The 26,270-nt window shown below is 39.1% G+C and overlaps 2 protein-coding genes across 2 annotated transcripts; both read left to right on the top strand.

Annotated features, from left to right (window-relative positions):
* The first annotated feature begins 1,467 nt into the window (after positions 1-1,467).
* Positions 1,468-9,019, top strand: LOC103036570 (uncharacterized). Its single transcript, XM_022685045.2, has 5 exons — positions 1,468-1,626; positions 3,073-3,277; positions 6,093-6,259; positions 7,634-8,159; positions 8,256-9,019. Exons 1-4 carry the CDS (start codon positions 1,468-1,470, stop codon positions 7,766-7,768), a joined length of 666 nt encoding a protein of 221 aa, XP_022540766.2. The 3' UTR covers positions 7,769-8,159; positions 8,256-9,019.
* On the top strand, positions 8,030-25,629 carry LOC103030755 (uncharacterized). Its single transcript, XM_049481588.1, has 15 exons — positions 8,030-8,218; positions 9,100-9,180; positions 9,388-9,502; positions 10,959-11,134; positions 14,353-14,574; positions 14,869-15,071; positions 15,337-15,468; positions 15,547-15,684; positions 17,177-17,408; positions 17,895-18,096; positions 18,396-18,663; positions 20,618-20,745; positions 22,510-22,673; positions 24,800-25,022; positions 25,143-25,629. Exons 1-15 carry the CDS (start codon positions 8,030-8,032, stop codon positions 25,280-25,282), a joined length of 2,613 nt encoding a protein of 870 aa, XP_049337545.1. The 3' UTR covers positions 25,283-25,629.
* Positions 25,630-26,270: the final 641 nt, after the last annotated feature.

The raw sequence follows: 26,270 nt of genomic DNA on the forward strand, positions 1-26,270 counted from the left end.
TGTGATAAAAATGCAAATTACAAACTGAGACTAAAGAAAATCAAGGATTGTCTAAATGATGGGAAATCATGGATGTCACACAACTTTCTCCAATTAAATAGTGATAAATCAGAAGTCCTAATATTAGGCCTAAAAGCTGCTAGAAAAAAAAAAGATCCAACTTGGTAAATATGGCCGACTTCTCAGGGACACCTGGTTCAGCAGCTAAAAATGTTGCCTTTATCACAGATTCAGATCTAGCATATGATAAACACACATCTAATGTTACTATAACAGCTTTTCTACACCTCCATAATATTGCCAAGCTAAGAAATTTCTTATCTTTGCGTGATGCAGAAAAATTAGTACATGCCTAATTTTTTTTTCAAGGCTAGACTGCTGTAATGCGTAACTTTAAAGTATTTTTCCCCCATTTTTTTCAATTACCCAACCCACTTAATAGGACTCCCCCTACTACTAGTGATGCCCCAACACAAGGAGGCTGAAGACCAGCACATGCTTCCTCTGATACATGTGAAGTCAGCCACCGCTTTTTTTCAAACTGCCAGGTAGCCAGAGCACTCTCGGAGGAAAGTGCAGCGACTCGAATCTGATACATTAGCTCACAGATGCCTTGTGCTGACCCACATCACCCTAGAAAGGATGTGGGGAGAGAGCAAGGACACTTGTGCTCTCTCAGGGCTCCAGCAGTTGATGTCAACCTACATGTAATGCGCAACTTTCAGGATGTTCTAACAAGAAATTATATATAAACTTCAACCAGTTCAATATGTTCAGCAGGGCCAGAGCTTTCTCTTATAAGCGCCCTAACTCTGGAATAACTTTCCCGAAAATGTTTAGGGATAAAATCTTGCTTAGTTTAGTTTAGCTTTTGAAGATTAATGTTTCCTCGTAGATAAATCCTGCAGATCCAGGGGTTCATGGACATAGGGGATTGTGGTAAGCTGAGATGTTGGTGCTGTTGTCCACTACAACCCACTGCACGCGATCACTCAGGTTTGTTTAATCTTCTATACAACCACAGTAGTTTTGCTAAATAATGCTGGTGGATGGGTTAGCTAACGTCATGGTGGTATTGTTAATGGCACAGCGGTGATATTAACAGCGCAGTTATCAGAGTAGAGCCAGTGGCCCACTGCTGAACCCCACATTGGGAATACTGTTGGGCCTGCTGAAGCGTGGTGGAAAAAGCCAGTCCTCGTCCATGCGTGTTTCAACAAAATGTCTTCAGTCAGTGATTGAGAATATGAAATGTCAGATGTGAAAATATGACAGTATATTAACTAAAACATAATTAAATACTTTTAACTCTGCTTCAGTCATGTCTGTGGGTAATTTGAACAATCAGTACCCTGGTTACAGTGTTGCTGTGTAACTAAAGCTACAAACATTGCAGTGAGTAAACACTACTCAGTACCTTTAGAAAGTCGCTTCTTTACTCCTGTATAAAAATCAGTTTTTTAAAGGATGGATAACTGTGATTTAGAGAAGCTCTCTGTGGATGGAGTCCAGCTGTGTCCTGAGTTCAGGCCTGAGGTCACTCTCTACACAGCGGCTGTTCCGAGCAGCGTACGCAGAGTCCGGCTCCACATGACCACCAGCGACTGCGCAGCATCCTGTAAAATAGTGAGTTTAATATGAACCTCGGTGTTTTACTTACAGATGAATTTACTGATCCTACATATTCTCTGTGTGATTATTAAAATATTGTGCCTTTTGGAAATCATATTTTCAATTTTAGTGGACAACTTTAGTGAAAATTGGCGTTTAATGGATGTGGTTGAGCTGGAGTTGCATTGTTCATGCTGTTATTCTCCTGCCTCAAAGATATATTTATATTAACTAAAATGATTTTAATTACTGTGATATTTTACTGCAAAAGAGTGGAAAGATTAAGCTTTACCTCTTTAAGCTCAGTATGGAGACAATATGAGAAATATTAAGTGAAATTAATATTATTAACCCTTTCCATTTTAAATGATTGGAAACAAATAATTCATTATTTTGCGCTGAAATGGCTCTAATATGATGGGGGGGCATTCGTCGCTGTGTGTGTGTGTGTGTGTGTGTGTGTGTGCAGTCTGTGAGAGGGGAGGAGCAGTAGGAGGGGAGGGACAGCACCTCGGCTGTAAGCCGCAATATCATTGGTCTGAAGGCTGTCAATCAGCAGGAATAGGCAAATCAGCAATAAGTCAGGAGGTAATCTAATCTACAGGCCATGTTCAGGTGGAAACAAGCCTTTCAAAGCAGATCCAGGCAATTCGTATCTTTTTTTGTGGTTTGTGTTTGGAAGCAGTGCAGTGTGCACTAGGAGGCGCTGCTGCTGAAAGAAGCACTTTTAAACTTGTTTAGAAGGTTTTTTTTGTGCAGAATTAGTTTGATATCAGCATGTACCTTCAAGATATGATGATTTGTGTGGAACAAAAAAGGCGATTTTAATGTTCTTTTATATCATAATATATAATTAATAAAAGGTAATTAAATTTACCAAATAGTGAAAACCAACGGTTGCATTTTTGGGGCCCAAGTATATACTCTTACATAAGCCATTAACCACCAGGGTTCAGTGAGTTTAAAAAAATATTCTAAGCTGAACAGAGGGACCTTTAAAATAGGCAAAAATTGCATTTTATGGCCACTGAGAAAAGGTTGTCGTTGATGTTAAAGGTTACTTTCTTAAAAGGGTGGTTTTATCCCAAAAGACAGGGTGGACAGGGAAGTCTTGGAAAGATTGATGTTTTTGAAAATGAAAATAGTTAAATGAGTAATTGAAATGCTTAAATTATTAAACACAATTAATAAACAAATTACCATCTTTAAAACCTAGAAAAGAAAATCTAATAAAACAAATTTGTTTATTTAACCACTGCAAAAATGTGTGTACTTCATCTAGGCAACACTGTGAACATGGCAAAACCCCACTCCCACCATCTACATAAAAATAAAAGAGTATAAAATGTAGAAAAACTTCCTTAAAGTGAAGGTTAATAAATGTTGAATGTAATTTAAATAGTTAAAATAGGCTGCAACACAAGAGAATCATTACGCTGATATTGTCTGTCTGTGTTTGAGTTATCTGGTGACAGGACGGGCACAGTGCAGCTGGAGGATGGTTTAAACCGAATAGATGTTGAGGTGATAGCAGAGGACGGCACGGCCAAGACCTACAGCATCCAGCTGACCAAACTGTCGGCCAGCGCGGCGAGACTGACCGAACTGACAGTAGAGGGACATCAGCTTCAGCCCGGGTTTACTCCAGACCTGTATGAGTACTGCTGTACGTGTTTCTAAAGTTTACTTTCTGAACCTGGATCTGACTCTTCCACTGTTCTCTGCTCATTCATAGCTCCTATATTTACCATGGTCAGCCTAAACTGGCTAAACTGAGTAAACTGGTTGTTTAGCTTAGATCAGAGGTGTTCAAACTGAATACTGGGAGCTGAAGGTAAATGGTGAGATTGTTATTGAAATAAAGCAAATTAGATGTTTTATATAGGTGCTGCAGTAGTTTGCATATTGGTCATTGACAGGTGACATAATGGTGAGGTTCCCTTTTTGTTTTATTGATTTGAATACTTGCACTAATTATTGGAACACAAAATGTGTTAGGTAAGCTTAATGACCCTTGACCTACATACACAGGTGAATCCAATTATGAGAAAGTTAAGGCAAGTATTTCTCCTCTTCTCAGAGATTTTAGCTGTCAGTTTCCACTGTGAGGAACATAGCAAGGAAATGGAAGAACACAGACACAGTTCTAAGGCCTGAAGTCACAGGCCAAGCAAAATAAGCATAGGAGAACCTTCATTTTGGAATAAGGTGCTGTGAGTTTTCGGAGCGCAGTATGCATGGTGGAAAAAGGACAAAGCATTCCAAGACAAACACTTTACTGGTTATTCCATCATGTTGTGGGGCTGTATGATCTATGGAAGCCCATTTCCGCCACCTGAAGAAAAAAAAAAACGTCCTCAACTAAGTCATAATTATGAGATAGAAAAGTCATAATTATGGGATAGTAAGTCATAATTATGAGATAGTAAGTCATAATTATGAGATAGAAAGTCATATTTATGTGATAGAAAGTCATAATTATGAGATAGTAAGTCATATTTATGAGATAAAAAGTCATCTCATAATTATGACTTTCTATCTCATAATTATGACTTTCTATCACATAAATATGACTTTCTATCTCATAATTATGACTTTCTATCTCATAATTATGACTTAGTATCTCATAATTATGACTTTCTATCTCATAATTATGACTTAGTATCTCATAATTATGACTTACTATCTCATAATTATGACTTTTTTTCATCTCATAATTATGACTTACTATCTCATAATTATGACTTAGTATCTCATAATTATGACTTACTATCTCATAATTATGACTTTCTATCTCATAATTATGACTTACTATCTCATAATTATGACTTACTATCCCATAATTATGACTTTTCTATCTCATAATTATGACTTAGTTGAGGACGTTTTTTTTTCTTCAGGTGGCGGAAATGGGCTTCCATAGTGATCAGTGCAGGTACTGGAATACTTGTTAAAGTTGAGGGTTGCATGGATTCCAGTCAATATCAGCAGATTCCTGAGAACAATGTTCAATCTACTATGGCATTCATGCAGAGAAACAAGTACAATGTTCTGAAATGATCATCTCAGTCCCCAGACCTGAATATTATTGAAAGTCTGTGGTGTGATTTAAAGCAGCTGTTTATGCTCAGAAACCATTAAATCTGACTGAACTGGAGATGTTTTTGTAAAGAAGAATGATCCAAAATACCTTCAACCAGAAGTCAGACTCTCATTGGAAGCTATAGGAAGTGGTTAGAGGCTGTTATTTCTGCAAAAGGAGGATCTACTAAATATTGATGTAATTTTTCTGTTGGGGTGCCCAAATTTATGCACCTGCCTAATTTGTTTTAAAGAATTATTGCACATTTTCTGTAAATCCTACTAAAAACTTCCTTTCACTTCTCAAATATCACTGTGTTCATCTGTTATATAATATATATTTAACTGAAATTGCTGATCCGAACACCCAATGATTTATAGAAAAAAAGCATGAACATTATCAGGGGTACCCAAACTTTTTTATACCACTATATTACACCAAATGGCAATAAATTCTCTGCCTTGGTTCTGAGACGTAGTTTTTCCAAAGTTTTGAGAAGATTTTGAGTTTGAAATACGTTCCCAAAATTAAATATTAATAAACTATAGGCCAAATACATACAGAGATTTGTGCAAATAACAGCTCCCTGAAGAATATTAACAGTCCTCAGCATGTATCCAGATATTTGTAAAAACAGTACAGTCTTCAGTGCTATAAGCACAATTTAAATTTGTTCAGATAAGCTTTATTGGTAGGACAGTCGTACTGTGTTTTGGAGCTTCAGCTTAAATGGAAAAACGTCCTCCACTGACTATATTTTAGACCTAATTTCAGAAGTGTTCACAGGTGTAAACACTCATGATATAAAAAAGATAATATCTGTTATATCCTGATAACATTGCGATTGCTTCTCCTGTTTTACTGCCATTGCTATACTATACCTTAAACATCATGCTTTGGTGACAAACACACGTGACTGTCAATGACCTATAGACACCTGTGAGTTGTAGCTGAGGGAGAGTGTCTCCAAGGTGCCACATGGGGCTCTGGAGGAAAAAGATTGAATACCTCTGTCTGAGAGTATATAGGGTGTGTTTTTATTTGAGGTTGATGGTTTGGTATGATCAACCATCATGACCAAGTCTGACCAGGCTTAACCATGCTGAACAACCAGCAAGACCAACGAGACCAAAATCAAATGCATTACACATTACATTGGTTATAAGCTGCTTTTAATGCTGAACAAACTAGCATTATTTAGTGCAGCTGTGCTTTCAAATGAGGAAAACAACTTAGCAAACATTCTATCTCCTCTATATTTCACAATATTTATTCAAATTCACTTTCATGTTACTAAACTTAATTTGTATATGAATATATCTGAACTTTTATATGACTATATCTAAGCATATAATGGTGTTAATAACTGTGAATAACTGAGGTGAGTTTGTGTGTTTAGGCTCTGTGAGTTTTGACTGTCTCAGGGTTTCAGTGGGAGCCCAGGTTCCTGACCCCTGCATGCAGATCACAGTGAGGGAGGCCTGCAGCTCCGGCTCTGTGTCTTTAAATGCTGGAGACACTCTGATCCCTGTGCAGGTCACCTCACCAGATGGCGCCAACTCACAGGTAAACACCTATCACTGCAGCCCCATAAACCAGCAGCTTCTCCTGCTCCTGCAAATCCAATGTTTAGCACATTTTACTGGTTAAAGGCAGCTGATTAATCTAATCTGAGACCAGATCATCTATAAACACAAGCAAAGAAAGTTTATAAAAGCCCATTCTCAACAAATACTATTCTGCTACAAAGATTTATATAATTATATATTTTAACACACCTTTACCTCTTTGAAAAACATCATAGTAAACTGGGATCTAATGCTAAACTGCCTGGCCAAAGAAAGAAATCGCCACCAAAAGAAAAGGTCACATACTGTAATATTTCACTAGACTGCCTTTAGCTTTGATTGCAGCACACATTCAGTGTGGCATTGTTTCAATAAGCTTCTGCAATAAGATTCACAAGACTTATTTCAATCCAGTGCTGCATTCATTTTTCACAAAGATCTTGCAGCAGCATTGATGATGGTAGAGTCTGCCCACTGCACAAAGTCTTCTCCATCCAGCACATCCCAAAGATTCTCAATGAGGTTAAGATCTGAGCTCTGTGGTGAACAATCCATGTGTGAAAATGATGATCTCATGCTCCCTGAATCACTCGTTCACAATTCCAGCCCCATGAATCCTGACATTGTCATCTTGGAATATTGCGTTCCATCAGGGAAGAAAAATACGTTGATAGAATAACCTGGTCTATATTCAGTATATTCAGGTAGTCAGCTGACCTCATTCTTTCAGCACATACTGTTGCTGAACCTAGACCAACTGCAGCATCAACCCCACATCATTTACTTACTTAAATCCAGGTGGCGACTTTTGTTTTTGGGCAGGCAGTGTATTTTGATTGTGTCTCTTGATTGTTGCTATAAAGGTTACATTTTATTGCTACATGATACCCACAGAAATGTTCCAAGATAACTGCCATAACCCTTCATTCATTTTGAGAGTTGTCTTAATGTCATAATGGCTGTATTAGTCTTTTTTTATTATTATTTTACTTTTATATAATCTCAAACTGATAACTGAGTAGTTGTAACCTGGGGGTCTTTGGATTTTTTAATCAGTTCTTATTAAAGGGTTTAGTGTGTTTGAGCTGTTCTTTAGCCTTAAAGGAAATAAGTGTTAACAAAATATCCTCTTTTAATTTCTATTTTTAGATGATTTAATACAAAATACTGTATATGTACAGTGCAGTTTGCTAGTTATTGGACAAAAAATATTTTTTTCTCTACTGGTTCTCTACTCCAGCACAATGGGTTTGAACTATATGAATAAAGAATGTTGTGATTAATACATGTTTATCTACAATTAAAAGAAATGCCTAATAGCAAAAGGACAATGATTGACTGATCAGCTGATGATTACTTGTCATGTTTTCAGGTGTATACAGTAATGGTCACTCGGGAACAGATTCCTGTAGCTGTCTCATTCTGTGACGTGAGAGACCAGATGGCGTTTGAATGCCCTGTATCTTTAAATGCCCTCTATAGGCCTGTGTCTATTAATCAGAGGTAGGGAAACATTATGTAATGTAAGTAAACAAAATACAATATGATAACACACTCAAATGCTTAATAAAGCACTACTATAAAAAACTGCAAGACTAAGAGTAAAGATTTTTCTGGACTGTGTAGCAGTTTTAATTTAAAGCTCAGTTCCTGTATCAAACAGTACACTGCCTGTATGAGGACTGAGTGTATATTGTTTTACAGTGACTCAGTTTGACGTGTTTTATTCAGTGACTCGAAGGCCGTCTTCTCCTCTCCGTATATTGACATGCTGACGCGGAGGTCGAAGGTTCATCCGTTTACTGAGCGTCCGCTGGGGGACTCGTGGAGAGTTGAGGAGACTGAGCTCGACAGCAGAATGTCCAACACATCTGTCAACTGCTGCTTTACACATCGTGGTATGAATATCAAAACTGCAGCCTGTAGAGTGAAGCCTTTGGAGTATAGAATGCTGACTGTGTGAATTTCACAATCATTCAATAAATGTTGTTTAGGTTGTAAAAGCGTGCTGAAACTTGCTGAGGTCGGAGCACATGCAAAAGATTGCCCTTACAAACCACCGCTCAACTTAAACACAAAGGCAAGTATTAAATATTTATTAGATTTAGATTTAACCAGTACAATACTGATCAAAAGATTTAGAACCCCCCGGTTATTTTGTTGTTGTCCAGTAGCAGTGCTGCACAATCCACACAATGACTTTATTACTGCACTTCACCTGTCAGACCTCAAATTCTTCTTTTTAATGCTGAAACTGAGGCTTTAGTCCAATGTTAAGATGAGCTTAGGCCATTGCCATGTGGGTCAGCCAGACTATATCAGTTTTCTCTTTTGAAGGTGTAGGAAACAGAACTCATCGCTCTCTGAATTAATCTGTTATTTCTTTAAAGAAATGACTTATACTTTTAATAGTTTCAGAATTCTGTATATAAGTCTGTATTTCTGTGTCTATTTCTAATAATTATGATGAAAGTGTGAATATGCTGTGTGTTGTGTAAATGCTGCAGTAGAGAATCTGTATCAGTCTGTACAAAAGCTTTGAAAAAGCTTTGCATTCATTTCCAAAGCTCAGTTTATTTCTATAAACTAATAACCAATTTGTTTCCTAAAATATCTCACCACCTCTTCTTTTCACAATATACTTCTTTTACAATATAATTTTTTCTTAGTTTTTAGTTAATTTCTTTCTTAAAATCCTAACTGTTTTCTAACTTTTGTATCATTTAAGTAAAAAAATGAACAGAAAATAACTGGGGGTGTTCTAAAACTTTTGACAGGTAGCGTATAAAAAAGTGTCTGTTAGTCTAATTCCTCCGGCATCATTTTATTTCTATACAGGAGGTCACTGAAACAAATTGGTACAGAAACTTTTTCACATCTTCCGGAAGCCTGAACATTGAGACAAAGCACTCTCTTAAGGTGAGGCAGAAATAGATGTCACCTTCACTTTCTGGGTTCTTTATGGAACATCAGCACTCATAGCTCAAATCTTGAATTGGTTCTGTTCAGAACTTTGTGCAGTCCAGAAAACCTCAAAAACATAAGAAGTGCCTTCATTTAAAACTGTTAACTGTTAACTACAGCTTTTTAAGATGAGCTTACATTAAAAACATCTTGTTCTTTAAGATTCGGAAGTGGGAGAAGAGACTCCAGACTGCAGTAGGTGAGGGCGATGTGGAGGACCTGTGCAGTCGAGCTCAGAACTACATTAATCTGTACAGAAAACAGATTCCAAAAGGAGGTAAAAACAGGGTCTTCAGGCTGATCTCATAGATCAGGGGTGTCCAAACTACGGCCCGCGGGCCATTTGCGGCCCGTTTTCTTTTTTGGAGCGGCCCGCGAGGTATTTTAGAAAAACCACGAGGTTTTTATAATGTGAGATTCAAAGTTTGAACGCTAGGTGTCAGAAACGGGCCAAAGAGTCTAAAAGCGGAGAGGGTGCGCATTTCTAGCGCAGAAAACGGGCCAAAGAGTCTAAAAGTGGAGAGTGCGCATTTCTAGCGCAGAAAACGGGCAAATGAGTCTAAAAGCGGAGAGAGTGCGCATTTCTAGTGCAAAAAAACGGCCAAAGAGTCTAAAAGCGGAGAGAGTGTGCATTTCTAGCGCAGAAAACGGGCAAATGAGTCTAAAAGCGGAGAGAGTGCGCATTTCTAGTGCAAAAAAACGGCCAAAGAGTCTAAAAGCGGAGAGAGTGTGCATTTCTAGCGCAGAAAACGGGCAAATGAGTCTAAAAGCGGAGAGGGTGCGCATTTCTAGTGCAAAAAAACGGGCCAAAGAGTCTAAAAGCGGAGAGGGTGCGCATTTCTAGCGCAGAAAAACGGGGCAAAAGAGTCTAAAAGTAGCCGTAATTAAGGAGTTTAATATTAAGAGAAATCATGAAATGAAACATCAATTTGAAAAATCTTAGTTTACACAACACTGTCAAAGATAAAGATAGTAAGTCAAGTAAAATGGTGTGTAAATAAAAGTAATCAGGAAAACGTATTATTTAAAGTGGTACATTTTATTATTTGTTTTATTACAGGGTCTTTGGCCCGTGACTTCAAATATATTTCTCCTTGTTTGGACACCCCTGTCATAGACAAATAATTTTTGGTTCCTTAAAGAACATTTGTGAGGATGGATGCACTGTTACCTGACATACTTTTAAAAATAGGATTTAAAGTGACATTGTGTAAGTTTTAAGGGATTTGGAGACCTCTCTGGAGAGAATGTTTAGTTGGAAGAGCACTTTTGTTTAAGAGAACGTTTAAAAAATGTAAGTAAATTGCATTTTATGTTTTCGAGTTTATTGTATTGGTGATTTATGAAATATATCAGTTGTGTAGAGAGTTTGTGTAGATTACATCCAACAATTCTACCAGACCACTGCAGGGATAGGTGTGCTAGGACACTGGTATTATTAATTAACTAAAAACCACTGTTTAAACTACTGTTTAAAAGAAAAATCTTAAAGACTGCTGCTTTAATGTATTGTCTGAAAGCACAACTTATTAAAATGGTTTTGTGGTTAATGCACTATATTTAAAAGGTTGTTGCATAAGTAAGTAAGAAAATATTGAACGCTGTAATGCCTGAGCTTCGGCATGAAAAAATAACACAATGCAGCAGTCGCTGCAACCGACCACAAAACATTCCCAGAGATCTATGTGTGGGTGTTTGTGTTTCTAGTGGTGCTAGGTTTTGTTTATTTGCAGGTGGTAAAATGCACTGTGAGAAAGAAAACTCACCTCTGGATTGTTTGGAACAAGCAGCCATCCACTACGCTACTGCCATCAAATTCAAACCGCAAGATTCACAACTGCATTTCCTGCTGGGAAAGACTTTAGAGGAATTCTATTATGCATCAGAACTGTATGGCCTGAAAAAGAAGGTATTGAAAACTAATTGCAAAGCCTGTTATCATCCCGCAAATATATATATATATATATATATATATATATATAACAGTCAGAAAGATAGGAGTGGGACAAAATATTATTATCATGATATACAATTTGTTTTCGTTTGTGATAGCTTATCAATACATGATGTTAAATAATTGTATTTGTATTGAAATATAAACACTCTAAACTCCCGAAGACTCACGGCCCAGTTAGATTTACCAAAATTACTGCTTCATTACTCCAAGTAGTGGCACTGACCAAATAAATAGGGTAAACCTGTGGTGTATAATATTGGTTGTTAAATTCTGTAAAACTGACACCAATAAATCCATAATTTCTGTTATTTCTGTTAGGAGTATTTCCTCTTCAGTACCACAGATAATCTGAATTAGATTAGATCATTTTCTTATAATATGTGGAGTATATCGTGATAACATCCTGTGATTTCCACCTCTAAGATAATGTGATATGCCATTTTAACCTTGATAAAAAAAAAAAATAAAAAAAAAAAACATGTAACATGTCTTCCAGGCAGTTGTCCACTGTTTGATGCAGTGGTGGATGCTGGTCTTTCAAAGAGGGGAAGCTTAATTTCGGCCTACATCTTAAAATATTTCAGTTTATTTATACGTAAATTCTACCCTCCCTGAGATGGTTTCATAAAGAGAAATGGCCATCAGTACATTTTATTTGTTACAGCACTTCCAGTCAGCCAGCTCACTTTGTCATACCAGAACAGCTGAAAAGACCTGATACTTTTCCCCACCTTTTACACCAAATTAATCTGAGCAGTTAATCTGCCTCACTCAAGTTTTTTTTTGTAAGGAAGACTATCAAATGGCTTCTCCAAAATCTGGTCCAACAATAAAACTGTCTGCCATTATGTGCAGCTGGTGTGAGGCTAGTGTGAAGTGTGTCCATCTGTGAGTGCTTTGTGACGGTGGAGGGGCTGAGCAGCACCCGCTGGACAGAAACTGCGATAGAAGTCAGAAAGAGTGATAAAAGTCAGATAGAGTGATATAAGTCAGTCTCTAAACACAAGCAGCTACAAAAAAAACACCAACAAAGAAAATGCCGCTAAGAGGATTAGGAAAATCTTCGCCGCCACCTAAAAAAATATTTTGAGATACTATTTCAAAATATTGAGATACTAGTAGAATGTAGTAGAATGTACAGAGACAGAAGCAGGTGAGACAAAGACGCAAAATGGATACTTTTATTGAAGACTACTTCAGACATGGATTTACAAATCATAAAATATTGGTGCTTTTAAAGGAATTACACAATATCGGAATAAGCCTCCAGACCTTGGAGAGAAGAGATTTATTTAATACACACTGGATTATATTTTAGTGTGTAGAAGAGTGTGGCTGTGGCTCTGACTGTGCTGTATGTTATATATGTGTTGTGTCACCACTTGAATAATAAGGCCAAACAGCGATGTGGAACAATATTAGTTAAACTCTTTACTGTTACAGCAGAACACAGTTTACCCCCCACAGTCACTGCTGTCTTAGGGTGTACTCACACTAGGCCCGGTTGGGTTGAATCGTGCCGGAGCACGGTTCGGCCCCCTCCCCACTCCCCCGCAGGCCTGCACTCACACTGCGCTAAACGATCCGTGCCCGAGCACGCTTTCGTCATCAACAGGTGACTTTTGTTTTGAAGAACAGTATGCGCGCGCAAAACAATGGAGTTCAGGATTGTACTGTTGTTTTTGTTTCTCTGGAGTCGTTTTGGGCGTGCAAATACGCAACTGAACCAGAGATTCATTGATTGTGCAACACAGCGATTTACTGCTAATCGTGCTGCACGTGTAAGAAGGTTTTTACACAAGCAGCAGACGTCCAGGGAGAAATTTGCAGCTTTACTCGCGGACTACAATTCACGTTCATCAGTAAGGTAAGAGACGTACTTGCTATATACATAAATAGTGTCCAAAGGAGCGAAACATAAAACTCAAGTAATAATAAAATGTGTTTGTTGTTTAGGACTTGTAGATAGTAGTCCTAATTTATTATGGGTAATACTAACCATTATGGTGCTCTTTAGAACCCTTTCAAAAATATTATATTTAGAATTGTGTATAAAACGTCCTCCGTTTACAGTAGCGTCGCATCACTGACGTCATCTTGATCCGTGCTCGGGCACGGTTTGCGCTCACACTGCACCTGTACCGTGCCCGGGTCCAAGTGAACCGTGCTCGGGCCCACCTCTCCAAGCGGGCCGTGCCCGGGCACGGTTCGGAGCAATCACACCAGCCAAACGAACCGTGCCTAGTGTGAGTACACCCTTACTCTCCCCGCCCTACTCTTCTCTCTTCACCCACTCAGCTCCCCCTAGTGGTTCTCTACACACCACAGTATGGTAGCTTCACTGGAGGACAAAAAAACTTTTTTCCCCCAAAAGCAAACACACTTACTATCTCAAAATATTAAGATAATATCTCAAAATAATGACTTAGTATCTCAAAATAATGACTTAGTACCTCAAAATAATGAGATAGTGGCGGGAATGGGCTTCCATATCGGTCCAACTCTCCCAGCTCCCACCACGGATGTTTACACCAAAAGATTGCTGATTCGCTTATTTCGCTGTCAATCAAAAAGGAATTCAACCTCAAACAGATCATCCAACCATCATGCAGAGGCTGAGGGTCCGGGCCAGCCGAGACCAGCCCACTGCCCCATAGACCCCCAGAGACTCTGAGCGTCCAATGGGCGGGACAAAGCCCAGCATTTATCCAATCACTCGTCGTTTCGCTGCACGCTTTGCTTCGCTATTGAACTCTGTTTAAAGCACCGTGAAGCTGCGGGAATGAGTGAGAGGAAAGCTGCGTCGTTACCAGTGATAAGAATCTGATTCTGAACAAAAGTTGAGCGCGCTGTAGCGCATATTCAGTCAATGACATGTACACACAACAGTTTACGGTCTTAGAGCAATCGCCTCTGGTTTGGTGATATAAGATATAAGCTTCATCAATCATTATGCTTGAATCCTAACGTACCATCAAGAGGACAACCTGAACTGTCCAATAAGGCCTCAGGGGCGTGGCCAGCAGAGCACAGGGACTTTGTTTTAAAATTGCTGGCCATCGCAGCTTTCACTCAGCTGTAGTTCTCTGTATATTTCAACCAATATAGTGTTTACATGAAACAGGTCCAGTGTATCATGTGTTCTTACATGGTAATGGATTCTCTTCTAGGCTAAAGAGGAAGACCAGGACCTTAGTGAAGCCCAGACCAGCGGGAGACGAGAAGAGATCCTGGCAATCTGCAGTCTTCATGGCTTCTCCGGGACAGTTTCAGTAGAGAATCAGCTAAAAGCCCTTGATAAGGAGCTCCAGCTGCTGAAAGAGCAGGGCCAGTCGGGAAAAGCTGATTATGTTCAGACTCTTCACATTTGGCTGTGCAAAACAGCTGGAAAGGTACATTTGCCACACTACTGTCATATTAAAATCATCTAATCTAATCCAATTATCTGAATTATCTTATGCTCTTACAGTTAGTACAGCATTTTTTGTACTAACTGTACTCTTACAGCAGTTATAGTTCTGACTGGTCACAGCATTGATTATTGTTACAGCAGTCGCAGACTTTTGTTACCACAGTCACAGTGCTGACTTCTGTTACAATAGTCACAGTGTTGAATGTAATGTTACAGCAGTGACAGTATTAATGGGGTTTATAAAGAAGTCACATTGTTAATTGTATTGCTACAGGTCAGCAATCCTGAAGTGTGTGATGAGGAGAACTGGCTCCACAGAGCCTCTCTGAAGTATCTGGATGCCTGGTCTCTGAGTCCAGATAAGTGGGAACTGAACCTTCATGTGGGTCGTCTGCTGCTCTTACAGGGAAGGAGCGAAGAGGCCCTGCAGCACCTGTACACTGCACTGGCCATCACACCTGTCCAGGCAGCTCTTAGGTCAGACCTTCTCCTCTCTATACACTTCTACAGTCACTGTACATGTATTTATTGTTCATTTTATACATATTTATATCCTTGCCAAGTAATTTAGACTGTGGATTACAATTACTCTGTACCCCTTTTAAATTTATATTTCTTTGTCCAGCAGTTTATGGTATTTTTCTTGCCATTTTATTTTTTGGGTTACATCCCTGGGGGTTTGTTTTATTACTGAAATTATGAAAAGCTACTAATAAATAAAGCATACAATTATTATTTACAGGTTCTACACAGGCCTGGCCATGCTGCAGCAGCCTGGAGCTTCAGTGGAAAATGAGCCGGAGGCAATTTTGTTCCTCCAGCAGGGCCTGGAGAGTGTTATGGCCCAGTACTTTACCTCTCCAGATCATGATCGGTAAAGCAAATAAACATTTCTGTTTTCTTAAATAAACTTCCATAAGGCATTTGCAACCATCCTTATTTCCCTGCACAGAGGTCAGAAGCAGGATGTTGGATATGCTCTTTCCACTGTGAATGTCCAGTTTCTCAGAGCTTGCCTCAGTCTGGGAGATCTGCTGTGCAGGCACGTCAACTCAGGGCAGGATATGAGTCCTGTACTGGTCTATCACATGTAAGTAACAGTGACAGGTATCACATGTACTGGTGATTAATACGTTTTCCTCATTACAAAGAGTGTAGAGTTGTTTGTGCTTTTAGAATTGATTTTTCTTTTGGAAATGGTAAGATGCTAATATGAAACAAGAAAAGTGAGACTGTTGCATGATTATATGAAAAAAGTATTGAAATGAAAATAGTAACCCATCAGCTTTTTTTGTATATTTTTTATGTACTGTTACCTATACTGAAACCCAAACAGTCATGGGACAGGAACTAGTATTGTGTCCCATGGAAGCAAAAGAGAGTGGCACTGACCTGTGGGATATGTGGGCGGGGTTTCCTGTATTGAATGAGGAGGCAATCATGTTTAATATGTGAGGTGATTCTATCAGAGTCACTAGTCACTGTTCACACAGACAATTCTCACCAGATGCCGCCAGTCTACATCATTACTGCTAGTCACCCCCCACTGCACTGTCCACTGTGGGTGATAATATTATTCTCTGGTGTTTTCATCTTGTAGAATTCCTGTATAAATTACCTACACCCGCTATCAAACCTCACTCCAACTCCCATAATTCACCTGCTCCCACTATCAGACCTCACTCCAACTCCAATGATTCACCTGCACCCACTATCAGACCTCACTCCAACTCCCATAATTCACCTGCACCCACTGTCAGCCCTCACTCCAACTCCCATAATTCACCTGCACCCACTATCAGCCCTCACTACAACTCCCATAATTCACCTGCACTTGCTATCAGTCCTTACTCCAACTCCCATAATTCACCTGCTCCCACTATCAGACCTCACTCCAACTCCAATGATTCACCTGCACCCACTATCAGACCTCACTCCAACTCCCATAATTCACCTGCACCCACTGTCAGCCCTCACTCCAACTCCCATAATTCACCTGCACCCACTATCAGCCCTCACTACAACTCCCATAATTCACCTGCACCTACTATCAGATCTCACTACAACTCCCATAATTCACCTGCACCCACTATCAGTCCTTACTCCAACTCCCATAATTCACCTGCTCCCACTATCAGACCTCACTCCAACTCCCATGATTCACCTGCACCCACTATCAGCCCTCACTACAACTCCCATAATTCACCTGCACCCACTATAAGCCCTCACTACAGCTTCCATAATTCACCTGCACCCACTATCCGACCTCCCTCCAACTCCCATAATACACCTGTTTCCACTATCACACGTAACTCTAACTCCCATTATTCACCTGCACCCACTATCAACCCTCACTATCCCATAATTCAACTATCCTTACCATGAACATACTGACCAGTCTTCAATCAACCTTACTCAGAAGATAGTACCTCACAACTTATATGGGTGTGGTCATTCCTAAACAGTCTACTAAAGTAACACTTCATTTACATGCTGCTGTCCCTTGATTGTATGAACAGTAAAGCAGTGTGTGAATATTAATGAGAGCTATAAGCAGGTGTGTGCTGATGTTGTGGTTGCAGGGTTGCTGTGTTTGCTGCGCGAGCCGTTAGCATGAGCGCTGCTCAGGGGGAGATGGTTCAGCAGTTGGAGTGGGTGTTACTCGATGCTCACTTCGCATTGCTTCAAATTCTCGTGCAGCAGCAGAGCGAAATCACGCAGGTGTGGAACACTCGGAGATGCCAGGCGCTCGGGGCGCTGATCAGGCTCTCCTGCATCGCCCCCTGCAGGAAACTGTTGGACATGCAGGAGAGGGTGAGGTCACTGTCTCTTCCACCTGAATTCATTTACTGTAACATACAGGGAAACTCACTGCCCAGACAGTAAGAGGAATTTTGACTTGGATGCCCAAAGTCACTTACTGGGAATAATAATTGATAAGAGCGTGAAATAATCTCAAAACGGTATAAACTAAAGATTTCAGCATTTCAACAGCCTACTTCTTATTTAGAGCTAGACAATTGCAAATTCTCCTCTTCCTCCAATCATTGTAAAACCTCTAAACTCTAGAAAATTCCCATAAATGAAGCCTAAAATTTTGAATGCCACTCTCATTCTAAGTCCATTCCTGGTCTAGTCGCATCATTCTATATCATTACTTATTAGACAATAAGTTTTTTTTCCAAATAATGATATAGCTAACTCACAACAGGCCTGGCCATCAAACCTTGTCCAGCCTTGGTACAACAAACTGCTACATGGACGTGTTTTTGAGATATTGTGGTGTTATTGTTTGTGCAGGTGTGTGAGATGGGGGTAATGACCACACCCTGCAGCAGTACAGCACTATGTCAGCTAGGCCTGGCCCAGCTGGCCCAGTACGACAGTGACTCCAGCTCAGTAAGAGGTCAAGCATCCTTAGCTGATGCTTGCCTCAGTTTCCAGGCCAGCATCGCACTGGAGGGACTGCCTTTAACCGGAGACGCCCCGGAGCTACTGACCAGTAAGCAAAGTGTTCATGGCCTAGAGTCAGCTAAGGCTAATATTGAAATGATAAATAGATAACAAAGAAAAACTCAACTTTAAAACCTATTACATTTTCACCTTCTTTAATGGTCTGCTCCTCACTTGCTGAAAAATGTGAAAAAATGTGAAAGGATACTACTATATTTTTAAAATCTTTAAAAGGAAAAAAATGCAGTTATAAGGTTAATTTTAGTGAGGAATTTATGTCATTGTTATAATTTTATGGTGATGTTTGACCAGGTGTCTGTAAAATGTAAATTGTTTTGTTTTCTTCAGAGCAGGCGTGGTGGCAGAACCACTGGGTTAAAGAGAAGGAGAGGAGAGACAGGCAGGCCAGTATTAAAACCACAGGAGTGAATACAGCGTTTGATAAAACAGGAGAGGGGACTGCGACTGGGAGAGGCAGATCTGCAGCCGCAGCCAAGAGCACTCCATCTGCTCCGGCCCGCGGCGTCAGAACTGGCCCGGCCCGCGGGGTCAGAACCGGCCCGGCCCGTGGGGTCAGAACCGGCCCGGCAGCCAGACAGAGAGGACAAGCATCAAGGTTAACCTTCCAGATGCTTCAGTTTGGTTAAGAATAAACATACACACCACTAACAGAAAAGCAAAAGTTTTCTGAATGTTCTGAATGTAAATATTAATTAACATTCGTAGAAAGTTCAATCTGTCAAGTTTTCTGGATGTTCTTAGAACATTTTAAAATGTTTTGGTAACGTCACTGCAACATAACTATAAATGTAAATGTTTATATTTAGTTAGTTTTGGAAATTTTACTTTTAAGGTTTCCATAATGTTAGTATTTGTCCATCTGGGAACTTTATGTGAGGAACATTCTAATAAAGTTGTGATGGAAACCATAATTATGTCACATTCTCAGAACATCCCTGGAACATTAATACTGTAATAATACTGAACCTGTGATCATTTTGAAACACCTAAAGAGATCACAGATCTAATTTCCATATTTTCCATTATTGCTACAAATAACGTCTTGTGACATTATGTTAAATTGTCAAACTAGTTTGTTTTATGTGGTTTCTAACACTGACATATTGTAGTGCATAAAACTGTAAGCTTTAAAGTGACAGTTCATAAGTTTGGGGAATTTAGAGACTTCTCTAGTGAGAATGTGTAATTGCACTGAGCCTGCACAGGAATACTGCATTGTAGTGAGGTCTCTTTACTTATAGTGAAGTATTTGCTCTCTTATTTAATCTCATCCAGCTCTCTTTGTTTGCAGTAGCTCTTGTATCAGCATCATTAGCAGCAACATCAACAGCCCAAGAAAAGTCCCAGGAAAAACCTACCAGTCCACTCTGTTTATACGATTAATATATTTGACTTGCAGGGATGGTCACAGAGGCATATTCATGTAATTTATTAAAAGCCCCACCCCCTCAGGAATGCTGCTTTAAGATGCCATTACAACTCTTAATACAGACACTTTTCTTTTTAACAACATTGCCTGAAAGCTGGACATAGTTTATACAGATTATGTGTCTGATATTTGCCTCTTTATATGATGTTGTATTCAGAGGTGGAAAGTAATGAATTACATTACTCAAATTACTGTAATTGAGTAGATTTTATGTGTAATTTGTAATTTTTAAAGTAGTTTTAAAAATAGGTAATTTTACTTTTACTCAAGTACATTTTGACAAGTAATTTACTTCACTACATTGGAAAACTCCTCATTACTGAGTAAATAATTAAATGCTGGGGGAAAAAATACTAATTGTCTGAATAAAAAAATAAAGAGTTTTGTTCTCCATGGCAGCGCAGCTAAACTTTTCCCAGCAGTGTTTATTATGTTTAGCGGGAGAGACGCTGTGTGAATCAGCTGTGCTCGGGGGAACCGGTGTTCTGTCGAGTTATGCTACCCATCAATATGTGCTTCTTTACAGCACTGCGCATGCGCCGACAAACTTTTTATTTTTGTATTTTTTCATGTTTTTAATGATAATTCCTTACGTTTTTATTGGAAACATTAAACAATCTTCTTAAATGTAAAAAAAAAAACATGTAAATAGCAGTTAAAGCATATCAGTGGCAAGTTCAAAAAATAATAATGACCTGTAAAACTGTAAAAATACGGTTTATAGTCACCTATCTGAGCATAACCTTTTAACAGTAAAGAAGAAAAATGGATCATAGAAACCTATACCACTTTTTGAAAATGTTTTATGGGGTGGTCTGACCAAATACTGCCTGAAAGATCATTAAAAAAAGTTCATTAAAAAAGATTTAATTCATGATTGTTGTACTTTTTTACATCAAATAATTACAAGTAACTATGTAACTTTTACTCAAAGTAAATTTTAAATTGAGTACTTTTTTACTTTTACTCGAGTAGATTTTTAGATGGGTACTTTTACTTTTACTCGAGTAGAATTTTAGATGGGTACTTTTACTTTTACTCGAGTAGAATTTTAGCAAAGTAAAGGTACTTTTACTTAATTACAATTTTTTAGTACTTTTTCCACCTCTGGTTGTATTAGAGGAGCAGCTGCTGAGGCTGATGTTGGAGTGAAGAGTCCAGGAGAAGTGAGCTGTAAGATTTCTTCTGCTGGCGAACAGGAACATTACCTTAACCAGGAATGCAGGCCTCCCCAGGCGGATTCAGCAGGTTTGAGCTGTGTGTTGTAAATGTAGTGTTTGTTAACTTCATGTTTGTGTGTGTGTATTGTTTCTTATTGTACTGCAGTGACAGTACAGTGAGTTTGGGTGTGTCCAGTAGTCTGTAGTCAGGCACAGTGTGTCTGGTTCCCTGGGCATGTGTGCTGATCCTTTTCCCCACTCCTATGAGTTCTGGCTTTATGATTTTGTGTTAAACACAGGGCTGCTGGTACAGCTGTGGTGGTTAGAGCATGTACAATCATATGAAAAAAGTTTGGGCACCCCTATTAATCTTAATCATTTTTAGTTCTAAATATATTTCAGTTTGATATATCTAATAACTGATGGACACAGTAATATTTCAGGATTGAAATGAGGTTTAATGTGCAATATGCATTAAACCAAAATTTGACCGGTGCGAAAGTATGGGCACCCTTATTATTTTATTGATTTGAATACTCCTAACTACTTTTTACTGACTTACTGAAGCACAAAATTGGTTTGGTAACCTCATTGAGCTTTGAACTTCATAGCCAGGTGTATCCAATCAGGAAAAAAGGTATTTAAGGTGGCCAATTACAAGCTGTTCTCCTATTTGAATCTCCTCTGAGGAGTGGCATCATGGGCTCATCAAAACAACTCTCACATTATCTAAAAACAAAGATTGTTCAACATAGTTGTTCAGGGGAAGGATACAAAAAGTTGTCTCAGAGATTTAACCTGTCAGTTTCCACTGTGAGGAACATAGTAAGGAAATGGAAGAGCACAGGGACAGTTCTTGTTAAGCCCAGAAGTGGCAGGCCAAGAAAAATATCAGAAAGGCAGAGAAGAAGAATGGTGAGAACAGTCAAGGAAGATCTAGTAAAAAATAATGAAAAGTATTTTTTCAGTATGTAACGTCTTCTGCTTGCCTTAATTAGTGTAATATGAAAATGGCTCATCTCACATATTTGCAACCACCCCCTGCATGTTTATATCACAGAGATACTGTTCGGGTCAATTGGACCCAGCAGTCAAACTGGAGGTAAAAGGGTCATAGTATTTCTTTCTTTGTACATGTGCACATGTTATGAATAATAATAAATGCAGTTAGTAATAAAACTAACTAATAAAAATAACATTTACACTGCGTGTTAGGATTTTTTTGGATAAGTAACATGCACAAAGTCAAACTGACCCAGGAAGAGCATTGATGTTCATGACAAATCAACATAATAAGAGGGTTAAGAATGATTTATAATGTTTAAAAACTTTTCAGGTAGGTAAGCCTGTAATGTTACAGAAATAACTTTCTAGAAAATTTCTGAAAATGTGTCACTTAATAATGGTCTGCATCACAACGTTATTAGAACATTTCTCACAAAAAGTTCCCAGCTAGACGTTAAAAGTAACATTCCCAAACTTTAAATTACTAGTGATATTGCACCAGTGTTACCATAATATTTAAAATCTTTAGATAAAAATGTTCTAAGAACATCCAGAACACTTGACAGATTTAACATTCAAGAAACAATAACTAAAACGAATGTAATAAGGTAATAAAGTGTATGTAGGAATGACTAAAAACACAGTTTACTTGTCACTATGAAAACTGGAATTTAATAAACACCTCCATCTTGAATCCAACCCGTGTGTCTCTTCTGTCAGACTCTCACAATACCGTTAAGAAAACGTTCTACTAACCAAAAATAGTTCGCTTGTTAGTTTGGTGGGATGTTTGGGATATGTTGTTGGGGACAGTTTTATGATGTTACTTTATTTTTGTGTATTTCAGCAGAATCAGTGGAGAGTAAAGCCGGTCCTGAATCTCCTGCAGTTGCTCTAAACAGAAAGTGCTCTTCTGCTCGGCTGGGATTGGCCCGGGCCCTGTCTCACTCTCCGGACTCTCACGAGCAGGCCTGCAGGTTTTACAGAGAGGTCATCGCCCTGGACCCTGAGGTCAGTATCATCTTTCTCCTGTGCAGTGTACAGTAGCAGTGTGCTGATGGCCTATTCCAACTCAATTAGCTGGGCTCTTTGATACTATGTAGCTGAGAGATGAGCAGTGAAGGACAGTAGAGCTGAAAGACGAGCGATGGAGGACAGTAGACCTGAGAGATGAGCAGTGGAGGACAGTAGACCTGAGAGATGAGCAGTGGAGGACAGCAGAGCTGAGAGATGACTGATGGAGGACAGCAGAGCTGAGAGATGAGCAGTGGAGGACAGCAGAGCTGAGAGATGAGCAGTGGAGGACAGCAGAGCTGAGAGATGAGCAGTGGAGAACAGTAGAGCTGAGAGATGAGCAGTGGAGGACAGTAGAGCTAAGAGGTGAGCAGTGGAGGACAGCAGAGCTAAGAGGTGAGCAGTGGAGGACAGTAGAGCTGAAGGATGAGCGATAGAAGACAGTAGAGCTTAGAGATAAGCAGTGGAGGACAGTAGAGCTAAGAGGTGAGCAGTGGAGGACAGTAGAGCTGAGAGATGAGCAGTGGAGGTGACAGATGCGCAGTGGAGGACAGTAGAGCTGAAGGATGAGCGATAGAGGACAGTAGAGCTGAGAGATGAGCAGTGGAGGACAGTAGAGATGAGAGATGAACAGCAGATTTTATTTCTAGAGTTAGTGTGCACAGATTTTTATTTTAACTTTATCTGCAGAGACAATAGTAAACCTGAGAGATGAGCATTGGAGGTGAGAGATGAGCAGTGGAGGACAGCAGAGCTGAGAGATGAGCAGTGGAGGACAGTAGAGCTGAGAGATGAGCAATGGAGGACAGTAGAGCTGAGAGATGAGCAGTGGAGGTGACAGATGCGCAGTGGAGGACAGTAGAGCTGAGAGATGAGCAGTGGAGGACAGTAGAGCTAAGAGGTGAGCAGTGGAGGACAGTAGAGCTGAAGGATGAGCAGTGGAGGACAGTAGAGCTTAGAGATGAGCAGTGGAGGACAGTAGAGCTGAGAGATGAGCAGTGGAGGACAGTAGAGATGAGAGATGAACAGCAGATTTTATTTCTAGAGTTAGTGTGCACAGATTTTTATTTTAACTTTATCTGCAGAGACAATAGTAAACCTGAGAGATGAGCAGTGGAGGTGAGAGATGAGCAGTGGAGGACAGCAGAGCTGAGAGATGAGCAGTGGAGGACAGTAGAGCTGAGAGATGAGCAATGGAGGACAGTAGAGCTGAGAGATGAGCAGTGGAGGTGACAGATGCGCAGTGGAGGACAGTAGAGCTGAGAGATGAGCAGTAGAGGACAGTAGAGCTGAGAGATGAGCAGTGGAGGACAGTAGAGCGGAGAGATGAGCAGCGGATTTACTCTCTTGAATTACAGTTCAAAGATTTTTATTTAAACATTATCTGTATTTGCCTATTTATTTTCATTCACAACAGTACTTTACTAAAAAAAAAACACTTCTGCTCACTGGCTGAACCGCAGGTAGAGAACAGAGTATCACCAGAGGATATCTACAGAGGAGAAAACACTAGTCAGACACTAGAGGGCGCTTCCGAGTCCAAAATGAAAAGGTTTATATGGAGCAATAGAGCAAAATCATAGTTTTTAAAGGTTATTTTATACATAGATTTGTCTAGGTTTAAACACAGAACAAAATTACATGTTATAAACCTTTAAACTTCAATTATAAACCATTAAACTTTAGTTATAATAAATATTTTTTAACTTGCTATAAAGCTTTTAAATTCGAGTTATAAAACCTTTAAACTCCAGTTATAAAGCTTTTAAACTTCAGTTAAAAAGCTTTGAATTGTGCTCTGGCTGTATCTGAAACCTCAGCTCATGAACCAATCAGGCCGCAGTAACAGGAATGCAGCGCTTTACTGCCTAAAGCCCGTAAAATATATAGGTACGATTTTCTAGCAAAATATATTATAATTATTATAATATAAAAATGTTAGCAATATTCTAGACTATTGTTAGTGTTTAGCTCTATTCACTGAGGGCTCTGGTGGTCTGCAGTAATTCTGATATAATGGAGGAGACTCGAAGTGGGCAGGCTCTGTATAAACTTGCACCACTGCCACAATTAACATTTATTGTTCACAGCTGGTGTTTATGTTTGTATTTATTGTGTCTCAGGTGTATGATGCATACATTGAGCTGGGGAACCTGCTGGTGAGTAGTGACCCTCTGGCTGCGGTGGACGTTTACAGCCACTTCCCATTTAAACCCGTCACTGATCAGACGTTTGATGAGGCGTTTCTGACTGGAGAGATTGTTCGCATCCTAATGAAGCAGGAGCTGTTCGACCATCCACAGCTGCTCCCCAACCTGATCGCCTACGGGAAGGTCATGGGCCTCAGTGAGTTTCAGTACACATAATGACCTTCACATGACCTTAATCATTAGATCATGCTGTCTGTTTGTGCTGCTGCTCAGAGTCTCTTTATTAATTACTGTATATCTGTATCTCTTTTTGAAGGCTGCCTGGAGAAGTACATTGATGTACTGGATAAGAAGTTCAAGACCAAACTTCTGAAGCATGTTTATGCAGGAATTCATCATAAGTCACTGGACGATGAGGATCTTCAACAGTTTTTTAAGTTTAAATGTTGGATATGAACAGAGTTATGATCTTAAGACTTTTTATTCCGCAAACTCATTCAGCTATAGTTATATGTAGAGTGTTCAGATTAGTCAATATTGTGTGGGTATATGTAACAACATTTTAAACATGAATGTATTTTTATTATTTTTTCCTTTTTAAATTGTCAGAATATATTTAGAGTATTCAGGTTTCTCTCCATCTGTTTTTTTTTTCCCTTTTTTAGCACAATACGCAACAATAGTGGCAGATAACTGCTTACATAAAAATAACATGCAGATATTTAGATCTGACCTATTTGTCTTACTAATATGGTATGAAATGTATAATCCTATGAAGCAGGTCATATACAGTAAATATTAAAGTTATTTAAGTACTTGGATATCTCACCTTTTATTGCTTCCACAAGCAGAACTATGGTCAAAATAAAACCTAACCTCTAAACTTAATACATCTTAATGTCAAAGTAAAACAGTAATTTTAATGTGATATATATATATATATATATATAATATTGTAGTAAAATAAGTGATCACTTAATTATTAACCCCCTTTATAGCTGCAACTCAACAGAAGTCCATTACTGATGATTCTCAAAACTCATCCAGTTGGTTCTGTTTTATTTATTGCATTACAGAATCTACACGCTGAGCTGCGCTGCTTCCTTCACTACCTTCTGCCGTTTTTTTGTACAGTTCCAGTATTTTTTCCTAGTTCAATGTTTTATTTCTAGTTTTGGGATTTGTCTCTGCTTCAGCTCCTTCACCTCTCTACGTTCCCAGCATAGCTGCTGACAATTTTAACGTATTAACTATTTTTAAATGTATTTCACACTTGGGCCCAATCTCATTCTACCTAAAAACTGTAGGGTAGGGTGTCCCGATTCTTGTTGGAACATTGCAGTAGGGTACAGTATTACCTGACCCTCCAAACAGTGATTTTTCAGAGGCACACTACAAATAGAGGGCTATGAGAAATCATGGTAGCATAACAGCACAAGCAACC

The sequence above is a fragment of the Astyanax mexicanus genome, chromosome 7 (assembly GCF_023375975.1).
Source record: "Astyanax mexicanus isolate ESR-SI-001 chromosome 7, AstMex3_surface, whole genome shotgun sequence".
NCBI lineage: Eukaryota > Metazoa > Chordata > Actinopteri > Characiformes > Acestrorhamphidae > Astyanax > Astyanax mexicanus.